The sequence below is a fragment of the Ceratotherium simum genome, chromosome 9, assembly GCF_057802395.1.
Source record: "Ceratotherium simum simum isolate JZ-2026a chromosome 9, ASM5780239v1, whole genome shotgun sequence".
Classification (NCBI taxonomy): Eukaryota; Metazoa; Chordata; class Mammalia; order Perissodactyla; family Rhinocerotidae; genus Ceratotherium; species Ceratotherium simum.
Genome location: NC_141908.1, coordinates 51,124,535 through 51,149,518, shown reverse-complemented (window position 1 = coordinate 51,149,518; position 24,984 = coordinate 51,124,535). Strand labels below are relative to the sequence as shown.

The 24,984-nt window shown below is 38.4% G+C and overlaps 2 protein-coding genes across 2 annotated transcripts in view; one reads left to right on the top strand and one right to left on the bottom strand.

Annotated features, from left to right (window-relative positions):
* DCAF17 (DDB1 and CUL4 associated factor 17) overlaps window positions 1-8,274 on the bottom strand; it is a 40,334-nt gene extending 32,060 nt beyond the window's left edge. Inside the window, exons 1-3 of the mRNA XM_087435392.1 lie at window positions 7,871-8,274; window positions 7,353-7,456; window positions 1,262-1,352 (exon numbers count right to left, since the gene is read on the bottom strand). Of these exons, the coding sequence (XP_087291518.1) occupies window positions 1,262-1,352; window positions 7,353-7,456; window positions 7,871-7,996 (321 nt within the window). The 5' untranslated portion in view covers window positions 7,997-8,274. The remainder of the gene's footprint in view (window positions 1-1,261; window positions 1,353-7,352; window positions 7,457-7,870) is intronic.
* A 299-nt stretch (window positions 8,275-8,573) lies between these two features.
* Window positions 8,574-24,984, top strand: part of METTL8 (methyltransferase 8, tRNA N3-cytidine) — a 90,233-nt gene continuing 73,822 nt past the window's right edge. Inside the window, 1 exon segment of the mRNA XM_014785859.2 lies at window positions 8,574-8,710. The gene's annotated coding sequence lies outside the window, so the exon portion shown is untranslated.

Below are 24,984 nucleotides of genomic sequence, written 5' to 3'. Positions count from 1 at the left end.
CGGTTACTAGAAACTTTATTTTTGCAAGATTGCTCTAAATTTTTGGTGTTTTGTACTGGTGTCTTCAAAACTTTTCTCAGTTAAGAAACCTGTCGTGCTCCTCCCTTCCACCACTGAAAATGGACTAAAAAGCTTTAGATGTTGGGGGTACAATAGTTATTTTTAGCTTTCAATAGGAGTTGGGAAAGAAACCATAGATTAACAACTTTCTGAATTTTAAAAAGGAGCCTCCTATGAACAGAGAATAAGGAAAAACAAAGCAGCAGCTCCAGAAAACTACAATTTTATGTAAAAACAATAGTTAAAAAAATTTTTTTTAATAGTTTTTAATAGAGGCTCAAAGTCTAGCTTCTTATCCTTTAAACATGATTTTTGGTCATATATTGTGAGTTCTATTTTTCATAAAGAACAACCAGCCAGATTCGAAGACCTGATTAATTTGTTGCAGTATTTCCTAAGTGCATTTCTTAGAACACTAATTCCTTGGAAAACTAGTATTTAGCAATATACCTCAAAAAAGGAAGTTCTATGATCAAGAGTTGGGGAAAATGGTTTGACAATCACCATGCACATCAATATCACTAAAAGTATTATTAGTATTAAAGGCTCTGGGAAGTAATTCTATAAATAAATTTGTTTAACCTTTTAAACTCAGAATACTCCAAACTAATTTGTCTATAACCCAATTCCTCCCAACTCCTTTAGCAACTATAGATGTTAACACCTTTTGAAAACAATGTTCTGAAAAATACATATGGGGGCAACGCTGGTCTGATGGAACAAGCTTATCCTATTATTTTATTTTTTATCTTTATCTTATTATTTTCCTAACAAGAATCGTGGAGGAAATTCCTAAGAATCCACTTTTAAAGAGTCATGTAACATAACTGTTGCTCTAAATAAATATTGTGTTTCAGTTTATTAAGTAGAATGATCTCTTAAACACTAAGAATAACTATAAACTAGTTCATACAGCTTATAGAACTTTTAATCAGTTCATAACTTTTTCTACTTTTCCAGCTTTATAAATGGCATCAAATTTTTTAAACACATTCATAATATTAATATATAATTTTTTAAAATAGAAATTATTTCTTGAGGAAAAATGATAATCAAAAGATATACTCTCTTCTTGATTCCTTTCAAGATTCAGGAATCACTATGACATATAAGTTTTATTCCTTTATACAATATATTAACAACAATCAGTTCTTCTAGGCTAAAAATGCTTTAGAAACAAATGCTGAAAAACAAATCTTACCACTTGGCATTCCCATAATAAAGCATCCTCTATTTTTTCCGATTTGGAACATTTTGGCATTTCATAAAGTTTTCTTGGCTCTGATGCAACACTGGGGGGAAAAAAAAAATTCTTCTTGATAACTGAGAGAGATTTTTTTCTATTCAGAGATTTGGAATACCAAAACACAACTTGCTACTTTGCTTTCCTTTTCTTAATTAACTGTTAACATTTTTTTCTGATCACAAAATTCATAATATACATTCATAGAAAAAAATGTGAAAGATATAATAAATTAAAATAGATTATAATGCTGTAAAACTACCAAAAATAACCATTATTAACATTTTGGTTCATTCCCCTCTAGTTTTTCTTTATATACCTATATACACTGGCAGATTATTTTCCAAAACTGGATCATATTGAATTCTTTCTTTACTCTTGAACATTTACTATGAATATCTCCGCTGAACTCCTTGGCATTCATAAGCTGTCATTTCAATATTTTAAAATGAAAAGTAGTTAAAAAGAGTCCCATTATTTTAGAACGAAAATTATGGACAAAAAAAAGGAAATACCTTTTAAGGGTTTTTACTCCCAAATTGCCTTTCAGAAAGGTTGAACAAGTTTATACTTTTGCCAATATTGAACACTTTTTTTTTTTTTTTTTTAGTGAGGAAGATTAGCCCTGAGCTAACATCTGTTGCCAAGCCTCCTCTTTTTGCTGAGGAAGACTGGCCCTGGGATAACATCCGTGCCCACCTTCCTCTACCTTATATGGGACACCACCACAGTATGGCCTACTAAGCGGTGCATCAGTCCGCGCCTGGGACCCGAACCGGTGAACCCTGGGCCGCCAAAGCACAGCATGCGAACTTAACTGCTACGCCACTGAGTTGGCCCCTGGACACCATGTTTTCGATGTTAAAAACAGTCTCTGACCTTTAATTTATACTTCTTTGATTACTACTGAGATGTGATCACAGACGTTTTCATTTTTTTTAACTGATGAACTTTAAAATTAAACTACTATTTAGAAACAATTTTCAGGGTGACAATTTTATTCACCTTTGACATTCTCTCACTGATTCAATGGTTTAAACCAAACAGAAATCACAAGAACAAAAGCAACCTCATGTGTGATCCTAATCTATGGGTAAAAGAACCCTGAATGGCATATTACAGAACCCCAATACTTCTTACCATCAGACCACCAATCAATGTCACTTACTCTAATTACTCTCTTTTTAAATTAAAGCAGATACCTCAAAATTGGGAAAGTTATGAAATGGGCATTAATTGATACTCAAATAAGTAATTGATACCCAAATTGAATAAAAGAATTATGGCTAATTTTTCTAGGTGTGATAATGACATTATGATCACATAAGAAATTGTCCAGATTTCTACTTCCAGCAGGATAGCATGAGGAGCTCTGTGGTCATGCTCCCCAGGAAAACTGGTGAAAACTATAAAAAGACAACTATTTCAAGTCTCTGAAAATGGTCCTGGGGCATACAGCAAATGAAGAAACATTTATTCAAGAAAATCTACTAGAGCTCAGCAAGAATAGTGCATCTGTGATGTCTGAACTAGAATGTGCTACCTCCCCACCATTCTCAGCTCAGCGAGATGAAAACTCCACTCCAGACTGGCACAGCCAAGAACACAGGGCTTTCTCTACCCCTAGCTCTACCTTCTCAGGAGGGGCAGGATGACAGCATTTCTTATCCAGCCCCCAACTGCTTGTTGCTGGGACTGAATCCTGGGTGAGTGCAGTCAAGAGGTGAGGTTTCCTTCTTCCACCTAGTCCTTACTCACAGGAGAGAGGCTCTCCCTTGGGCATGACATGCCTAAGAATACTGGAGCCCTGACTGCCCCTATCCCATCTCATAAAGCAATGGTTCCACACTGAGAAAGGCAAGAAGATCTGAGGCTAATGCTTGCCCCAACCCCAAGCGCTCAGCTTTTAGAGTAGGGTAGTCACTCAGACAGAAGCGTACCATTGACCCCCACCACTACCAGCTCCAGAGTCTTGGCCTGAAGCTTTTGCCTGTGAGAAGATGGCCTCTAGTCTCTTCCCAGAGAAACTGACTTCATTTGAAAGAGTGTGGAAAAGTTCTAGCCTAAGTGCACTCTCAAAACCAGGGGAGGTTGTGGTGAAAGGCAAATGGAAAGAGACTGGTAGATTCACTGGCCATACAGGCTAAACCGCAGGCTGGCTAAGTTGCCATAGAGAACCAGAAAAAGACTGCTGAGAGCCCTCCTGGGGTCAGAATAAATCTCAAACACTACCTAAAAAACTATCCTTTCTAACTGCTCGTTTCTGGTCCAACATGTGTAAAGATTTTGGAAGTCATCACTCTCGTCCTCACAACAAGAAAAAAGCTGAACAAACTGAAAACCAACAACTCTTAGTAGATCCATCAGAGAACTGATGTCACAGGGCAAACTGCTGCCCCAAAAACTGGCAAGAGAGGTGGTTACCAAGACCCACAGCTTACTAGGAGCAAAAGCCCAGGAGTAAGCCCCTGGAGTCAGTACTAGGGAGACAAAAACAGGGACACTAGAGGAAATTTTAGTCTCTGACACCTACAGTTAGAGCAGACAACAAACACAGCCTAATTTCTAGCCAGTTAAACATAAAACTTCACTCTAAAGACCTAATTACTGCAATTCCTTTTACCTGATACATCAAATAGAACGTTCAACAAAAAAATTACAAGTCATGGTAAAATGCAAAACACAAAGGTTGAAGAGACAAAACAAGCATCAGAACCAAATTCAGATATGTTGGAGATTTTTAAATTATCAGATTCGGAACTTAAAGTAACTATGATTAATATGCTAAGGGTTCTAACGGAAAAAGCGGACAATATGCCAGAATAGATGGGTAATTAAGCAGAGAGATAAAAATTAAAAATTCTAAGAAAAGAATGAAAAGGAAATGCTAGAAATCAAAAACACAATAACACAAATGAAGAATGTCTTTGATGGGCTCATCAGTAGACTAGACACACCCAAGGAAAGAATCAGTGAGCTTGAAGATATGTCAACAGAAACTTCCCAAACTAGAATGAAAAAAGCAGAACAGAATATCCAAGAACTGTGGTACAATTAGAAAAAGCATAATGTACACATAATGGGAATACCACAGAGAACAAAACAGAAGAAATATCTGAAATAATAATGGCTGAGAATTTTCCAAAATTAAAGACAAATACCAAACCACAAATCAAGGAAGCTTACAAAACACCAAGCAGGATAAATACCAAAAAATATACACCTAGGCATATCATTTCCTAACTGTAGAAAATCAAAAACGAAGAGAACATTTTGAAAGAAGTCAAATGAAAAAAGGCACCTTACCTATACAGCAACAAGATAAGAATTATATTGGACTTCTATTCAGAAACCATGCAAGCCAGGAGACAGTGGAGTGAAGTATTTAAAGTGATGAAAGAAAAAAACCCCACCAGTCTAGAATTCTGTATCCCGAGAAGTTATCCTATTTAAAGGTCACGGTGAAATAAGATGTTCTCAGACAAACAAAAATTGAGGGAATGTGTTGTCAGTGAACTTGCCTTACAAGAAATGTTCAAAAAATTCCTCACAGAGAAGAAAAATGACATAGGTCAGAAACTCAGATCTACATAGAAAGGAAGAGTGTTAGAGAAGGAATAAATGAAGGTAAAATAAGATCCTTTCTTTTTCTTATTCTTAATTGATTTAATAGATAAAAATTTGCTCGTAATAATAATAGCAATAAGGTATTCAGTGATTATAGCTTATGGATAAGTAAAATGAATGACAGCAACAGTATAAAAGGCAGGAGGGAGGAATTAGAAATATTCTGTTACAAGGTACCTGCACTACCGATGAAGAGGTATCATGTTATTGGAAAGTGGACTTAGATTAGTAGTAAATGTATATTGCAAGTTCTAAGGCAACCACTAAAAAATTTTTAAAAGAAATATAATTGATATGCTAAAGTGGAGAGAAAATAGAATCATATAAAATGCTCAATTAAAGTCAGAGAAGGCAGAAAAAGAATAAGAGACAAAAAAGAAACAAAGAACAGAGGCAATGAATAGAAAATAATTACAAATATGGCAGGTATTAAACCAATTATATCAATAGTCATTTTAAACATGAAAGGTCTAAATACGCCTATTAAAAGACAGAGATTGTCAGAGTGTATAAAAAAACAAGAGCCCCCACGCTGTCTACAAGAAACCCATTTTAAATACAAAGACACAGAGAGATTAAAAGTAAACGAAGAGAGAAAGATATACCAGGTAAACACTAATCAAAAGAAAGCTGGAGTAGCTATATTAATTTAAGACAAAGCACTTTGACCAGGAAAATTATCAGAGATAAAAACATAATGATAAAGGGGTCACTTCTCCAAGAAGACATAAAAATTCTTAATGTGTATGCATCTAACAACACAGTGTCAAAACATGAGACAAAAACTGACAGGACACAAGGAGAAACAGACGAATCCACTATTACAGCTGGAGACTTCAACACAACCTCTATCAATAACTGACAGATTCAGCAAGCTGCAAGGCAGCAAGGATATACTTGAACTGAACTGTACCATTAATCAGCTCCATGTAATTGACATCTATAGAATACTTCATCCAACAACAGCAGAATACCCATTCTTCTCAAGCTCACCTGAAACATTCACTAAGACTGCAATCTGGGCCAGAAAACACAACTCCGTGAATTTAAAAGACTAGAGATAATACAAAGTATGCTCTCAGACCACAATGGAATTAAACTAGAAATCAATAACTGAAAGATAGCTGGAAAATCCCAAAATATTTGGAGAGTAAACTACACACTTATATTTAACACATGGGTCAAAGAAGTCTCAAGAAAAATTTAAAAACATTTTGAACGAAATGAAAATGAATATACAATATACATATCAACATTTGTGGGATGCAGCAAAAACAATGCTTAGAGGGAAATGTATAGCATTAAATGTATATACTGTATTAGGAAAGGAGAGGTTGTTCCAGGTTGGTGAATACATGGAGATTCAGCGAGAGTGGAGTTCTCAGAGAGCAGGGAGGCTCTGCACCCTTCCCACATACCTTGCCCCATGCATCTCTTCCATTTGGCTGTTTCTGAATTATACCATTTTATAATAAACTGGGAATCTACTAAGAAGCCAGTCACAAAAGACCACATCTTATGTGATTCAATTTATATGAAATGTCCAAAATAGGTGAATCTACAGAAACAGAAAGTAGACTAGTAGTTGCTTAGGGCTGAGGGTGATGAAGGTATTGGGGTGATAGCTAAGAGGTATAGGATTTCTTTTTGAGGTAATGAATATGTTCTAAAATTAACTATAGTGATGGTTGCCTACGTGAACCACTATTGGTTCAATGAATAGGAATTTCAATGAACAAAAAATCATTGAATTCTACACTTTAAGTGGGTCAATTATATGGCATGCGAATTATGTCTTAATAAAGCTGTTAAAAAAAGAAAAAGAAAATGCCCATATTTTTTAGAGAAGCAAACTTAAGTAGGGCATGATATTTAGAATATGCTTTAAAATACTTAGCAAAGAGGTAAAGAAAAAGGAGGCGATGAAATAGATAAAGCAAATTTAGCAAAATTTTGATCGTTTTGGAATCTAGGTAACGAGTATATGGGGGTTCCCTACACTATTGCCTACTTAAGCGCGTTTGAAAATTTTCTCTTAAAGCGAACAAACAAAAAAAGGCAAGTACTTCCAAAACAGAAATTCTACTCTAAACCAGCATCTAATAATTGGATACCCGGTTCTCTTGCCTCTGATATCTTTTAAGAAGAATAAAATACTGCACAGTTTTCTGAGCAATCTATCATTTTGTCTGCACTATAAAGTAAGTTCACTTTAAATTGGTATTTACAAAGATGAAATCTGCAACTTTAGATTTAACAAGATTTTTAAATTACACGCATTTTACCACATACTATTATTTTGGACCCATTTTTCCATTCTCTTATTTCACTAAGTACTAATGTAGGCATGTGGTTTCACAAAAATTAGAGTTAAGATCAACAGTGAAGTGAATTACAGCAAAAATTTTCACCAAAAAGATACCTGCTGACACAGCACCGATAATTGTCAAAATATATTCTTCCTCTCTCATAGGCTATGGGTGACTTGGAATGAGTTGTCCAAACATTCTTAAATTTAGTACTTTCCTGAAAGACACAAGGAGTTTCAGTTTAAGAAATAACTCATAAGCCTCTACTGTGCACCAATTTTAAGTTTGATAGTTAAATTTACAGTTTTCAAAGTAATTTCATGCATGTTATTTAAAAACATTACGTTCAATTCTTCCTCATTCTGCCCTCATGTTTTGGTTTAAGTGGGGTGACCAATTTTTAGAAAGACTATTTGCAACAAGACATAAGAAGCTTAAAACGAAAAGCATCTGGCGGTCCTATTAACAGCTATTTACTAATCCCCAAGGTTCAGGGCATGGATTCCCCTACCCAACACACGTGATCTTTTTAAAAGAGGGCTTTGTCAGGTAAAAACTGCACCCCAGCAGGAGGCTTGACCGCCAGGCGCCCCACTGCCCTTGGTTCCCCTCCCGGCCGGCTGGCGGTCACCTGGCACACCAGCACCCGCAGGATGCCCAGGTTCGTCCTCTGCACCACGCCTGCGTCACGCGAGAAGAAGCCCAGCGCTCGGCGACTCAGCCGGCGGCACACGTTGGGCTTCCGGGTTGGGCCCATGGAGACGCGGGCCGGGCGCCGGGTTGCCTGGGCCGAAGAGGGGCGCGCCCCTCGCTCCCGGGCGAAGCAGCGGCCGTTACTTCGAAACCTCGAGGCCCCGACTCCCTACAGGGACCAGAAAAAGGTGACACGGGGAGCCGGGCAGGGGGCGCACGGCAGCCGAGCGAGGGAAGGCAGAGCCGGCGCTGCCTGAGCGCGGAGTAGACACAAGGAAAACACACCACCCTACCGGCCCGCCCCTCAAACGCTCTCCGTCTCTGGACCCGGCTGCGGACGGTGCGACGCTCCCGTACCGCGCGGCCTGCCGGAGCCGCTCTACCACCGGGAAATGTAGTTCCCACTGCCCTCTGAGCGAGCTAGGCTTGTCCCCAGAACTACGATTCCCATCAGGCAGCGGGGAGCGAGCACTGACCCCGGCCCCGCCTCCGCCTCCAACCCGCCCCGCCTCTTCTGGCCTGGCGGAGGCTGCGCTCTAGGGCTGGAGCGCCTTTCCGGGTCTGCACGCGGCGCACAGGGGAGAACCCTGGGGGCGCTGTGCTGCCGCCTCGTGGTCTCTGTTCTCTGTGCGCCCCCTGCCCTCAGGGGTCCCTCCCTTGCCGCCCCGCTACCCGTACGCCTCTCAGCCCCCGATTTTCGCTCTGGGACTACCTGGCTGGGCGCCGAGAGGGGCGCTGTGTCGAGTGCGACCCCCTAAAGCAACGTCCTGTGCTAAAGGTACGCCCCGCGTCTTTCCCTTCAGTAGCACGTTGGACATCGTGGATGAGGTTGACAGTTAAACATTTTGGGTCTGTAAACACTATGCTTCTTTTGTATTATGAGTTACTAGTGGAAGATGCTGGCATTCCCACCAAACTAGGGTTGAATTACTCTTTCCCAGAGGCCCGCCCTTCTGCGGCCTGCGAGGACTAGTTTTGCAACAATTGCTGCATTTTCCTTCCTCTCGCCTCCTTTTTTTCCTTCTCCTTATTGGGAATAAAATATGAAATGTTTACATTCTTACTGGACTGCCTAAGATATTCCACGTTGATTCCTCTAAGTAAAAGATAACTTTGTCAACTAAACCTGCCTGTAGGGTCCAAGTTCCCACTACACTACATTTTCAGTAATCATGCACCAGATATGTCCCATTGCTTTTCTTGTAAGTCCCTTGAGGGTGCATCTCCCACATGGGCTTTGCATGCTATCGCTTGTTCAGTATGGCTCAAAGGAGTGATCACATCTGACTGACAAAGCAAAACGTACAATCCTGGGTGAATGCGTCGGGTCACAATTGAAGTGTTTAGAAAAAATATGCCATATCTTTTTTTAACCCTGCTGAATTTCCTGCAGGGTCTGGGCTTTTGCTGATTTTTCGTGACTTATTTACAGCATACTGTGGAGTGCTTTGTATATTTTTAGAGAGCGCTATAATAGTTAATTTGGTAATTCATGAATGCAGCTGTCACCGAGAAAACTGGGGCCCAGAAAAGATAACTGGATTTTCTTTGGCTGAAATGAAATTCAAATCATTGCTGAACTGAATTCATCATCTCCCTTTTCCCCTTCTCCTTGACACCCACTTGTTTGTCTTCCTGTGTTCTTTATCTCACCACCAAGTCACCCAAGAGACAGTCATCCTAAGTGCCCTCCTTTCCCTTGCCCACAACCAAGTCCTTTTGATTCTAACTCTTATCCATCTCGTCTTCATATCCCCTGAGTAATTTAGGGCCTCACTGTTTATTTTATCACATTATTATATTAAGTAGCCTCCTTTCTGCCTTAAATACTTTCAAGTCCAACCTTCCATACAGCTGCCAGAGTGATTTTTCTACAGCACAAATCTGTCATTTATTAAAATCTTTCAGTGGCTCCCAGTCAGCCAGAGCAGAAGTTCTCAAACCAGAGTAGATACCCAGGATTCTCTATTGTTAACTTAAAATATTTTCAGTATGTTAAATACATGCAAATATAAAATTATATATAAACTCCCTATGTTGTATCTTTTATACAGCTATAACTCCCGAACAGTTATAAGTTAAATTAAGCAAAACTATAAAACAAATAAATTCATATGAATACTTATTCATTGTTACCAGTGAGACTGTTTTTACTGGACCTAACACACTCTAAAAGCAAATGTTCACTGTCCCCCATGGGATAACTTCCTTACAGAAAGACCTGTCCATGTTATCCTTGTGTTGAGAGATTACTCAATGCCCTCACCTCTTTTCTTATTTAAACCACTGCAAAACCTTCATTTGACCTTCACTTGACAAACAACATCATTTACTGCGTAAAGTAGTCCCCATTTCTCATTAACCTGTGCCGATAACAAATGGTACCACTTGTTTGCCAGCGCGCTCCTAAACACAACGTGTGAACTGAAATCTTGTGACACTAATCAATTAAAAGGTGGTCATCCAGATGATCCAGAGTGTCCTTTTGTTAAATTTTTTTTTTGTTTAGATGTTTATCAAATTGAAAATAAAATGTCTCTCTGAGAAATAGTGTACTACATGTACGAATCCCTAGGGGTCTGTAGAGGTGCTTTATAGGACAAAATCTGAATTCCTTAGTGTAGTATACAGGGCATCGATTATCTGCATCTTGTCCACATTTTCAGCTTCATCCCTTTGTCCATCTTTCACATTTGCTCTTGTGGTTCTGACATGTTGCTCACTTGTTCAAACCAATGTGCCTTTACTTTTAAATGTTTTTCTTTGTTTGGAGCTCCCTTCCTCTCCTCTTACCTATTTATCTCAAGACTCATCCCAAGTATCACAGCTCCACTCAGACACTTTTTCTGACCCTTCCACTTTAGTTATGGCCTTGCCTCTTCTGCATGTTACTCTGCATGTGTTGCTTGTGGCACTGTATTAGAATTGTCATTTGTCTTCCCAACATATTGTTTTTCGAGTTGTCCATTCATTCTTTCAACACACATATGTGTTAGGCACATTTTAGGCAGTGTACTAAGGATGCATATGTATGTTGAATGAATGAACAATGTATACAGTCTATTATCAGCAACTGAGTACTTTTAACATAGACTCAGATTTATTCTCCCTTTATTCTTTAAATCAGTAGGAAACCACAATATTAATAAGAAGAAATAATTTTTCAAAAACTTAAATCCCCAACAGTTCAACCTATAAAGTAGATATTTTCCATTTGTTGAAGGTAAAATGGCATGAACAGATATCCCTAGCTTAGGATTTGGAAATGACTTCTCTTAATTTGGGGCATAGAACAAACATTGGTTCTTTTTTTATTGTTATTCAGTCTGTGACTATGTGATGTTTACAGAATACTTAACCATCTTTGCCATGATATTTCAAAGACAAGAAAGAGGAGATATAAATTGAGAAGTTAACAAAATGCTTTTTGTTCACATAGTTTGTTTAAAGAAGCATAATATAACTGAATAAATACATAAAACACTCAGGTTATTAAACTTGAACATTTGTTCAGAGACAGAGAAATTTGAACCAAGGCCACAAGAAGTCATTCATTCAATGTGTAATTATTTTCATGTACAATGTGCTGACAACTATTTTGGCATAGGGTATAACAGTGAACAGAATAGGCAAGGGGGAGATAGACAAATAAATAGATTATAAAAATAAGATTTTATGTAGTGATAAGTGCTGTGAAGAAGATAAAACAGAGTGATGTGCTTGGTAGAGAGTGGTGGGAGCCCTGCTTTAGCCAGAGTGGTCAGGGAAGACCTCTCTAACGAGTGGACTTTTGAGCTGAGTCCTGAATGATGAAGATGAGTCAGTCTGCAAAGAACTAAGGTTGAAGTAGTCCAGGCAGAAAGATGCTTGAATGCAGGGTTTCCAAGGCAGTAACAACCTTGGCTTATTCTAAAACTATCAGAAGGCTAGGATGGCTTTTTAGTGTGCATGAGGGAGATGAACTTGGAGAGGTAGGCTGGAACCAAGCTAAGTTGAGTGTAAGGAATTTTGGATTTTATTCTGTTATGATGGGAAGCTATAGGAGGCTTTGAAGAAGGAGAGTAACGTGATCTAATTTGTGTTATAATAAGATCTTTATGGCTATAGTGTGGAGAATGTACCATAGCGGGGCAAGAATGGAAGCAAGAAGACAGGTGGCTGTTCCATTAACTGGCTGGTCCAGGGAAGAGATGATAGTGTTTGGACTGGAGTGGTAGCAGGAGAGATGGAAAGAAGTGAACAGATTCAGAACATGTGTTGGAAGTAGAGTTGACAGGACTTCTGATGGTAGTGGATATTAATGATGAAGAAAAGAGTCAAGTGAAATCATAATAAAGTAGAATGACAAATAAACATCCCAACTCCCCAGAACAAATGGAAAACAGGAAACTACTCATGATGTGATGTCAATGAAATGATGCCTAGATTTTATTAAATGTACACATTAGCATTTTAGACATTAATGCTAAAGAATGTTAGGATCTGTCCTGTGGCTGGGGCATGTGGGAAGAGGGGAATAAAGTCAGGTCTCAGAAGTAGGCAGGGATCAGAGCATGTGGGACCATGGTAACGTGATGGAAAAATCACTAGTGATACAACATTCCCTTTAAGAGATAGGAACAAGAGTGAAATAGACTAGTTAGCAGGTAATTGTAGTAGTCCAGGTGAGAGTCACTTTTGGAAATTTATTTTGAAATTATTGAGGCTTTTGACCATAAGTTTTGTTCTTATGTTTCCCTTTCTCTGTAGATTTTAATGATATTTGTCTGAACATGTAGTACCTTCATGCATATACAAAAATCCAGAAAGATTTAGGTTTAAAGGATTGACAGTAAAGTTTGCAAACTATTCCTCTTATTTAAAAAAACATTTTCTGTATTAGATAACATAGCATAATGTATAGATAATAATTATAAAATGAATACCCATATATCGATCATCAACTTTAAAAAAAGCAAAACATTACTAAAACTTTGACGTCTCCATGTGCCCCTCCTAGTTCCTGGATCCCTCTTTCCTCTTTATTACAAATAAAATATTGTTAAGTTTTGAATGTTTTTGAACATCATATAAATTGAGTCATACTGTATATATGTACTTTTCTACAATTTGCCTATTTTTTCTTCAACAGTGCACTTGACAAAGTACCTGTAGTCCATTACATTTATTTTTGCTACTATAGAGTATTTCATTATATGAATTTACTACAGTTTATTTATCCATTTTCCACTGGCTGGGCTTCTGTTTCATTCAGGTTTTTTATTCCTAGAGAAGTGCTGCTATAGACATTCTTTTTTTTTTTTTTTTAATTTTTTGTTTATTGCAGTAACATTGGTTTATAACATTGTAAAAGTTTCAGGTGTACATCATTGTACTTCTATTTCTGCATAGATTACATCATGTTCACCACCAAAATACTAATTACAACCCATCACCACACACATGTACCAAATTATCCCTTTCACCCTCCTCCCTCCCCCCTTCCCCTCTGGTAACCACCAATCCAATCTCTGTCCCTATGTGTTTGTTTATTGTTGTTATTATCTACTACTTAATGAAGGAAATCATACGGTATTTGACCTTCTCCCTCTGACTTATTTCACTTTGCATTATACCTTCAATGTCCATCCATGTTGTCACAAATGGCTGGATTTCATCGTTTCTTATGGCTGAGTAGTATTCCTTCACCTCTTTGGTTAAGTTTATTCCTAGGTATTTTATTCTTTTTGTTGCAATTGTAAATGGGATGGTATTCTTAATTTCTCTTTCTGCTACTTCGTTGTTAGTGTACAGAAATGCAACTGATTTTTGTATGTTGATTTTGTATCCTGCAACTTTCCCATATTCGTTTATTACTTCTAAAAGTTTTCTGGTGGATTCTTTAGGGTTTTCTATATATAAAATCATGTCATCTGCAAATAGTGACAGTTTCACTTCTTCCTTTCCAATTTGGATCCCTTTTATTTCTTTCTCTTGCCTGATTGCTCTGGCTAGGACTTCCAATACTATGTTAAATAGGAGTGGTGACAGTGGGCATCCTTGTCTGGTTCCTGTTCTTAGAGGGATGCTGTTCAGTTTTTCACCATTGAGGATGATATTAGCTGTGGGTTTGTCATATATGGTCTTTATTATGTTGAGGTACTTTCCTTCTATACCCATTTTATTCAGAGTTTTTATCATAAATGGATGCTGTATCTTGTCAAATGCTTTCTCTGCATCTATTGAGATGATCATGTGATTTTTATTCTTCATTTTATTAACGTGGTGTATTACGTTGATTGATTTGCGAATGTTAAACCATCCCTGCATACCTGGAATATAATAAATCCCACTTGATCATGGTGTATAATCTTCTTAACGTATTGTTGTATGCGATTTGCTAGTATTTTGTTGAGGATTTTTGCATCGATGTTCATCAGTGATATTGGCCTGTAATTTTCTTTTTTTGTGTTGTCCTTGTCTGGTTTTGGTATCAGGGTAATGTCAGCTTTGTAGAATGAGTTAGGGAGCTGCCCCCCCTCCTCAATTTTTTGGAAGAGTTTGAGAAGGATAGGTATTAAGTCTTCTTTGAATGTTTGGTAGAATTCAGCAGGGAAGCCGTCTGGTCCTGGACTTTTATTTTTGGGGAGGTTTTTGATTACTGTTTCGATCTCCTTACTGGTGATTGGTCTATTCAAATTCTCTACTTCTTCTTGATCCAGTTTTGGAAGGTTGTATGATTCTAAGAATTTATCCATTTCTTCCAGATTGTCGAATTGGTTGGCATATAGCTTTTCATAGTATTCTCTTATAATCTTTTGTATTTCTGAGGTGTCTGTTGTAACCTCTCCTCTTTCATTTCTGATTTTACTTATTTGTGCCTTCTCTCTTTTTTCTTGGTGAGTCTAGCTAAAGGTTTGTCAATTTTGTTGATCTTTTCAAAGAACCAGCTCTTGGTTTTATTAATTTTTCTATTGTTTTTTGGTTTCTTTTTCATTTATTTCTGCTCTGATTTTTATTATTTGCCTTCTTCTACTGATTTTGGGCTTTGTTTGTTCTTCTTTTTCCAGTTCCTTTAGGTGCATTGTTAGATTGTTTATTTGAGATTTTTCTTGTTTGTTGAGATAGGCCTGTATCGCTATAAACTTCCCTCTTAGAACCGCTTTTGCTGTATCCCATAAATTCTGGCATGTCGTATTTTCATTTTCATTTGTCTCCAGGTATTTTTTGATTTCTTCTTTGATTTCTTCATTAACCCAGTCGTTGTTCAGTAGCATTTTGTTTAATCTCCACGTACTTGTGGCTTTTCTGATTTTCTTCCTATAGTTGATTTCTAGTTTCATACCATTGTGGTCAGAAAAGATGCTTGGTATTATTTCAATCTTCTTAAATTTATGGAGACTTGTTTTGTGGCCTAATATGTGATCAATCCTGGAGAACGTTCCATGTGCATTTGAAAAGAACGTGTATTCTTCGGTTTTTGGATGGAATGCTCTGTATATATCTACTAGGTCCATCTGTTCTAGTGTGTCGTTTAAGGCCAATGTTTCCTTATTGATCTTCTGTTTGGATGATCTGTCCGTTGGTGTAAGTGGAGTGTTAAAGTCCCCTACTATTATTGTGTTACTGTCTATTTCTGTTTTTATGTCTGTTAATAATTCCTTTATATATTTGGGTGCACCTACATTGGGTGCGTAGATATTTACAAGTGTTACATCCTCTTGTTGGATTGTTCCCTTGATCATTATGTAATGCCCTTCTTTGTCTCTTTTTACAGTTTTTGTTTTAAAGTCTATTTTGTCTGATATGAGTACTGCTACCCCAGCTTTCTTTTCATTGCCATTTGCATGGAGTATCTTTTTCCATCCCTTCACTTTCAGTTTGTGAGTGTCTTTAGGTCTGAGGTGTGTCTCTTGTATGCAGCATATATATGGGTCTTGTTTTTTTATCCAGTCAGCCACCCTATGCCTTTTAATTGGAGCATTTAGTCCATTGACGTTTATTTTTTTTTTTATTTTTTTTTATTTTTTAAATTTTTTGTTTATTGCAGTAACATTGGTTTATAACATTGTAAAAATTTCAGGTGTACATCATTGTACTTCTATTTCTGCATAGATTACATCATGTTCACCACCAAAATACTAATTACAACCCATCACCACACACATGTACCCAATTATCCCTTTCACCCTCCTCCCTCCCCCCTTCCCCTCTGGTAACCACCAATCCAATCTCTGTCCCTATGTGTTTGTTTATTGTTGTTATTATCTACTACTTAATGAAGGAAATCATACGGTATTTGACCTTCTCCCTCTGACTTATTTCACTTTGCATCATGCCCTCAATGTCCATCCATGTTGTCACAAATGGCTGGATTTCATCGTTTCTTATGGCTGAGTAGTATTCCATTGTGTATATATACCACAGCTTTTTATCCATTCATCCCTTGATGGGCACTTAGGTTGCTTCCAAGTCTTGGCTATCGTGAATAAGGCTGCAATGAACACAGGGGTGCATGTACCTTTGCAAATTGGTGTTTTCAAGTTCTTTGGATAAATACCCAACAGTGGAATAGCTGGATCATATGGTAGTTCTATCGTTGATTTTTTGAGGAATCTCCATACTGTCTTCCATAGTGGCTGCACCAGTTTGCACTCCCACCAGCAGTGTATGAGAGTTCCCTTCTCTCCACAACCTCTCCAACACATGTTGTTTCCTGTCTTGTTAATTATAGCCATTCTGACGGGCGTGAGGTGATATCTCATTGTAGTTTTGATTTGCATTTCCCTGATAGTTAGTGATTTTGAACATCTTTTCATGTGTCTGTTGGCCATCTGTATATCTTCTTTGGAGAAATGTCTGTTCAGGTCTTTTGCCCATTTTTTAATTGGGTTGGTAGTTTGTTGTTGAGATGCATGAGTTCTTTATATATTTTGGAGATTAAGCCCTTATCAGATGTATGGTTTGCAAATATCTTCTCCCAATTGTTAGGTTGTCTTTTCGTTTTGTTGATGGTTTCCTTTGCTGTGCAGAAGCTTTTAGTTTGATGTAGTCCCATTTGTTTATTTTTTCTATTGTTTCTCTTGCCCGGTCAGATGTGGTGTTTGAAAAGATGTTGCTAAGACCGATGTCGAAGAGCGTACTGCCTATGTTTTCTTCTAGAACTTTCACAGTTTCAGGTCTTACATTCAAGTCTTTAATCCATTTGGAGTTAATTTTTGTGTATGGTGTAAGGTAAGAGTCTACTTTCATTTTTTTGCATATGGCTATCCAGTTTTCCCAACACCATTTGTTGAAGAGACTTTCTTTTCCCCATTGTATGTTCTTGGCTCCTTTGTCAAAGATTAGCTGTCCATAGATGTGTGGGTTTATTTCTGGGCTTTCGATTCTATTCCATTGATCTGTGTGTCTGTTTTTGTGCCAGTACCATGCTGTTTTGGTTACTATAGCTTTGTAGTATATTTTGAAATCAGGGAGTGTGATACCTCCAGCTTTGTTCTTTTTTCTCAGGATTCCTTTAGCTATTCGGGGTCTTTTGTTGTTCCATATAAATTTTAGGATTCTTTGTTCTATTTCTGTGAAAAATGTTGTTGGAACTTTGATAGGGATTGCATTGAATCTATAGATGGCTTTAGGAAGTATGGACATCTTAACTATGTTAATTCTTCCAATCCAAGAGCACGGAATATCTTTCCATTTCTTTGTGTCCTCTTCAATTTCTTTCAGCAATGTTTTCTAGTTTTCGGTGTACAGATCTTTCACCTCTTTGGTTAAGTTTATTCCTAGGTATTTTATTCTTTTTGTTGCAATTGTAAATGGGATGGTATTCTTAATTTCTCTTTCTGCTACTTCGTTGTTAGTGTACAGAAATGCAACTGATTTTTGTATGTTGATTTTGTATCCTGCAACTTTCCCATATTCGTTTATTACTTCTAAAAGTTTTCTGGTGGATTCTTTAGGGTTTTCTATATATAAAATCATGTCATCTGCAAATAGTGACAGTTTCACTTCTTCCTTTCCAATTTGGATCCCTTTTATTTCTTTCTCTTGCCTGATTGCTCTGGCTAGGACTTCCAATACTATGTTAAATAGGAGTGGTGACAGTGGGCATCCTTGTCTGGTTCCTGTTCTTAGAGGGATAGCTTTCAGTTTTTCACCATTGAGGATGATATTAGCTGTGGGTTTCTCATATATGGTCTTTATTATGTTGAGGTACTTTCCTTCTATACCCATTTTTATTATTTCCCTTCTTCTACTGATTTTGGGCTTTGTTTGTTCTTCTTTTTCCAGTTCCTTTAGGTGCATTGTTAGATTGTTTATTTGAGATTTTTCTTGTTTGTTGAGATAGGCCTGTATTGCTATAAACTTCCCTCTTAGAACCGCTTTTGCTGTATCCCATAAATTCTGGCATGTCGTATTTTCATTTTCATTTGTCTCCAGGTATTTTTTGATTTCTTCTTTGATTTCTTCATTAACCCAGTCGTTGTTCAGTAGCATTTTGTTTAATCTCCATGTATTTGTGGCTTTTCTGATTTTCTTCCTATAGTTGATTTCTAGTTTCATACCATTGTGGTCAGAAAAGATGCTTGGTAGTATTTCAATCTTCTTAAATTTATGGAGACTTGTTTTGTGGCCTAATATGTGATCAATCCTGGAGAACGTTCCATGTGCATTTGAAAAGAACGTGTATTCTTCGGTTTTTGGATGGAATGCTCTGTATATATCTACTAGGTCCATCTGTTCTAGTGTGTCGTTTAAGGCCAATGTTTCCTTATTGATCTTCTGTTTGGATGATCTATCCGTTGGTGTAAGTGGAGTGTTAAAGTCCCCTACTATTATTGTGTTACTGTCTATTTCTGTTTTTATGTCTGTTAATAATTGCTTTATATATTTAGGTGCACCTACATTGGGTGCGTAGATATTTACAAGTGTTATATCCTCTTGTTGGATTGTTCCCTTGATCATTATGTAATGCCCTTCTTTGTCTCGTTTTACAGTTTTTGTTTTAAAGTCTATTTTGTCTGATATGAGTACTGCTACCCCAGCTTTCTTTTCATTGCCATTTGCGTGGAGTATCTTTTTCCATCCCTTCACTTTCAGTTTGTGAGCGTCTTTAGGTCTGAAGTGTGTCTCTTGTATGCAGCATATATATGGGTCTTGTTTTTTTATCCAGTCAGCCACCCTATGCCTTTTAATTGGAGCATTTAGTCCATTGACGTTTAAAGTAGCTATTGATAAGTATGTACTTACTGCCATTTTTTAACTTTTTTTTTTTCTTCTCAGTGTTTTAGTAGTCCTTCTCTGTTCCTTACTTCTTCTATACAGAATTGATGGTCACTTTAGTTTGACCTCTGTCTGAAAGCTCTACTCTTTAACTCCCCTCCTCCCTCCTTTTATGTTTTTAATATCATATCTAACCTCTTTTTTGTGCATTTGTATCCATTACGTTCTAATCATGGAAATAGATAATTTTTCCTATTTGTGGTCTTCTCTTTTCCCCTTAAATCAGTCCCTTTAACATTTCTTGTAGCACTGGTTTCTTGGTGACTAACTCCTTTAATTTTTGCTTGTCTGGGAAAATTTTGATCTCTCCTTCCATTTTGAATGATAACCTTGCTGGGTAGAGTATTCTTGGCTGTAAGTTTTTTCCTTTTAGCACTTTAAATATATCATGCCATTCTCTTCTAGCCTGTAAGGTTTCTGCTGAGAAGTCAGCTGATAGCCTTATGGGGTTTCCTTTGTATGTAACTTGACATTCTCTTGCGGCTTTTAGGATTCTCTCTTTATCTTTAATTCTGGACATTTTGATTATGATGTGTCTTGGTGTGGGCCTCTTTGGGTTTATCTTGTTTGGGGCTCTCTGTGCTTCCTGTACCTGGATGTCTGTTTCCTTCCTTAGGTTAGGGAAGTTTTCATCTATTATTTCTTGAAATAGATTCTCTGCCCCCTTGTCTCGCTCTTCTCCTTCCGGGACACCTATAACACGGATGTTAGTGCGCTTGATGTTGTCCCAGAGGTCCCTTAGACTGTCCTCACTCTTTTTAATTCTTTTCTCTTTTACCTGTTCACCTTGGGTAATTTCTTCTAGTCTTTCTTCCAGCTCACAGATCCGTTCTTCTGTATCCTCTACTCTGCTTTTGAGTCCCTCTAATGAATTTTTCATTTCCAGTATTGTATTCTTCATTTCTGATTGGTTCTTTTTTATATCTTCCATTTCTTTGTTGACATTCTCACTGAGTTCATCTATTCTTCTCCCCAGATCAGTGAGCATCCTTAACACTCTTATTTTGAACTCTCTGTCAGGTAGGTTGCTCATTTCTGTTTCACTTAGTTCCTTTTCTGGGGTTTTGTCCTGGTCCCTTACTTGGAATATATTCTTTTGCCTCCTCATTTTGCCTCTTTCCCTGTGCTTGTGTCTACGTATTAGGTAGACCAGCTACGTCTCCTGCTCTTGGATAGGTGACCTTACATAAGTGATGCCTTAGGAAGCTTCCAGTGTGCTTCCCTCAGTTCTCAATGTTCCAGGGGTGGCCCCTACGTGGGCTATGTGTGTCCTTCTATTGTCGCCTGTTAGCTCTCCCTATAGGTGCCCAGGGAGGATGAGTGATGCTCCTGGCCAGCTGTTGTAATGCTCAGCTGCTTGTAGTTGTTGTGGGCCCTTCAGTCTCTTTATCAGGTGTGGGGCACCCCAGCACAGTTGGCTGTAAGTTCTAATACCACATTTGTGTTTCAGTATTTCTTTTAAGTGAGTAGGCCCCCAGCGTGGCAGGTTGTTAGGCTCAGGGCCTTACAATTGCTGTAAGCCTCTAGCCTATTAGGTCTCTTGTCAGCTCTCTGAGGATTGCAGCTGGGTGGGGCTGGCCTCAGGCACAGGAGCACCCAATTGTTTCAGGCTTTGGAAGGTGGGGCAAACCTCCTATGTGGGTCTTTGAGAAGCACAAGTCTTCTGCAGCTGACAAGCCCTGTTGCCCACAGGTCCACACACACAGTCAACACAGTCCTGCCCCGTGTGCATGCCCCGACCTCCCCAAGTGGACCCAGTCTCTCCACGGTGGGAGCCCCACACACTCTGCCACCGCCCCACACTCTCCACCCGCTCCTTGTGCACACCCTGCCCCGCTCAAGTCGGCTCAGTTGCCAGGCTGCAGAGAATCCAGCCACCAATCTATGCAGGCCCACACGTTGCCTGAGGGCTTGTTGTTGGGTGGGGCCAGTCTCTAGGGTGGGCTGCCTGCCCTGGCTGAGCTGGATTAAATCGGTGTTCTAGCGGGTGGGGCAGACCCTGGGCTAGCCGGCCTCAGGGAGAACTCCAATGGCTTCTGTGTCAGCACGCTCACACGAGGCCACAACAATGGCTGCTGCCAATGTCCCAGTCCCTGGAGAGGTCTCACCCCTCACCGAGATGCACTCAGGGCCTATTAGGTGAGTCTCTTGTCACCAAAGCACTGTGCACCTTTCTTTCTGGTGATTTTAGGATGCTTTCTGGAACGGGTGAGTTTGTGCGCGGGCCCTTTAAGAGCCAGTTTTAGTTTCTTTGTGAACCGGGTTTTCTGGGGGTACTCCCCAATGCTTTAGTAGCAGGCAAAGTCAGATGTTATGCCGCTGGTGTCGATTGTGCTGGGTCCACAAAATGCCCCCAGCGGGGGCGCTCCCGGCTCAGGACCCCGCGCCTCCAGGGAGGCTGCGTACCTGTGAGCTGCTCCCAGCGGCCGTGAAGCTGGCGGCTTGTGAAGACGGCGTTTTTCCTCTCCGGAAGGGAGTCTCTGCCTCTTCTACTTCAGTTAGGATTGTCCGTTGTTGCAGGAGTTCCTCTTATCCAGTTTTCAGTTCTGTCTCAGGGGTAATTTTTCCACGAGTAGTTGTAAATTGGCTGTGTCCCCGGGAGGAGGTGAGTTCAGAGTCTGCCTACGCCGCCATCTTGACTCTGCCTATAGACATTCTTAAAACCTATCTCCTGGTATACGTTAAAGAGTGTATTCGTTTTCTATTGCTGTGTGACAAATTACCACAAACTTAGCAGCTTAAACCAACACCCATTTATTATCCAATTTTTTTTCTACATGAATAACCACTTGTCCCAGAACCATTTATTGAAGGGTCCCTCGTTTCCCCACAGATCTGCATGCTAACTCTCTTGTATATCAAGTTTACATTCATAGTCAGATCTGTTTCTAGGGTCTGTGTTTTTCTGTTCCATTATTCTGTTTTTCTATCCCTGGGCTAATGCCTGACCACTTTTATAGTAAGGCTTGAGAGCTCATAGGGCGAGCCCTCTACCTTATTCCTTTTCTTCCGGAGTATTTTATTTCTTTTTTGCCATTTGCACTTTCATATACCTTTTTAAATCAGTTTAAGTTCCACAAAAAACCTTATTGGAATTTTGATCGGTATAGCATTAAATCTATATATCAATTCGAAGAGAACTGACATCTTTACCATACCAAATTATCCTATGAAGACAATATGTCTCTCCGTTTATTTAGATCTTCAGTGTCTTTCAATAAAGTTTTATAATTTTTTCCTTAAGTGATTTGCATATTTTGCAACTTCCTAAGTACACTGTATTTTTGGTCATTGTTGTAAATGATATATTTTCAAATTAGATTTTCTAAATATATTATTGCTAGTATGTGAAAATGCAATTGTCTTTTTGTATATTGATCTTTCATTTAGCAACCTTGCCAAACTTTATTTTCAATAGTAATAATTGTCATTCGTAGGGTTTGGGGGATTTTTCTATATAGATGATCATGTCCTCAGGAAACTGACAGTTTGTTACTTTCTTCTCAACTCTTTTACCTTTTATTTCTCCTTCTTTTCTTACTGTGCTGGTCAGGACTTCCAGTGCAGTGTTGAATAGAACCAGTCATAGTGGACATCCTTGTTTTAGTCATGTTTATAAATAGAATACTTCTAATATTTCACCATTAAGAATGACGTTGTAGGTTTTTGGTATCTATCCTTTATCAGGTTAATGAAATTCTCTTCCATTTTATATTTGCTAAAACTCTTGTTTATTTGATTTTTAATCATGAATGGGTGTTGAATTTAATCAACTACTTTCTCTGTATCTGCTGAGGTGATCATATAATTTTTTTCCTTTAATCTGATAATGTGATGAATTACATAAATATATTTTCTAATGTTAAACCAAACTTGAGTTTATTTAGATAAATTTTTGTGATGTGTTTGTTTTTCATACATTATGGGATTTGGGCAGCTGCTGACTTCAGTTCTCAGCTTTCTGGACCTTTGCTAGCTTTTGGTCTCCAAGGATTTCCATTTCTTTCTTGCTGGCTCAGTGATGTATTTAACAAGATATGTTTTTAAGTGTACTTATCCAGCTTTTTGGGAGTATTTTATAGCAGAATGGTTTTTGAGGTGTCGGATTCACCAAATTACCAGAACTAAACTTCCACTTTCTCATATTTTTAGTGTAAAAGCTTCTGTTAATGTAAGGTATGATTACTTACCACCACTTCTGTCTTTATTCTTATCTCTATGCACAACCATCCCTCTCCCTGCAGAAAACAAGGAAGCAACATTGTGTAGTAGAAACAGCATCACGCCAGGAGTCAAAAGGCATAGTTGTAGTGCCAGCACCACCACTTAGTGAGATGTTGACCAAGCCGCTTATGCTATCTGAATTTCATTTAGTCATCTGCTAAGTGGAAACACTCAGGGTTGAAGTGAGACTCACATAAGTTTATAAATGTTAACATGTTGTCGTAAGGGGAAAGGATGAGAAGCGATGATGTCAAGTACATTCTCTGTTAGGAAAACGTAACAGAAACAGGGAGTTTGGGGAGGGAAGAAGGTCGGTTAGGTAGCACAGGGGATTTTGTTAGGGTGGGAAAACTATTTCATATGATACTGGAATGGTAGATACATGACACTATGCATTTGTTAAAACTCGTAGAGCTTTACAGCACAAAGAGTAAACCTTAATGTATGCAAAATTTTAAAAATAATTTAGAGGGAGTGGGGATTCCAAAATGGAATGCAGACTGTGACAAAAGAATCTAACTGTATTACTAGTGTATGCAATAACTTCGTTGAAAGGGGCTGGGGAAAAGGTGCTGACTGAAATAACGTTGAAAATGAGACTGTAATACTAAAGGCAATAGGAACTGTGCATAAGCACTGTACTCTAGTTGATAAAGTTTCTCACAGAGGTATGGGTTAACAATTCTGAAACCACTATACATGTGTACTGGAACTGAACAATTAGTAACTGGATGGTGGATGATAGGAACCAAGTTTCTTACTGTTGGAGTGGGAGGTTATAGACAAGCAAAAGGGGAAGTCTAGAATGATCCATGTGGTAATGGATTAGAGTTGGAGACATTAGTGTAAACTCTAATTTAGCTTACTGTAGATACAGATGTATACATGTAGATATAGTATTACATATAGATACATATAGATACGGATGTATACATCTTTATGGATAAAGATATGTGTATATACATGATTTTAATATACACATATTTGTTTCCTTGCTCTGTCAGTTGACAGGGGCTAGAAGCAAGGGCAATCTAGTAGCAAGGAGCACACTCGGTGCCCAGACCATTCTCCAATAAAAGGAACAAACACTCTTTGGAGAAATGGCTGATTCTAGGACTGGGTCAAGGAATATACAAGAAGAGCCTGCAACATCTTGTAGTGCCAGAAAGTAAGGAAGTGCTCAAAAAAGTGATGGGAGTATGTCAAAAGAATATAGGAGCCAAATGAAAGTGCTCCTAATGTCCAAAGCAGGAACAGTTTGAGCAACAAAATAAATAAAGTGGTATTGAGTTATAATCCAAAGTTTAAAATAAATATCTTGTAAGTCCATACTGATGTAAACAAACGATTGAATAAATAAATAAATGGAGGGAGGGGAGAGACAAATCTCCCATACAAAAGAATTTCAAATAATTTATGTAGATACCTTGCCTTAAAGAGATGGAGCATAACTCACCACTCCTTAAGTGTGGGCTGTGCATAGTGACTTCCTTCTAAAGAAGGGAGGTGTGGAAAGGGGGGGAAATAACTTTACAATGGAGAAACCTGTCAATCACTACCTCAGCC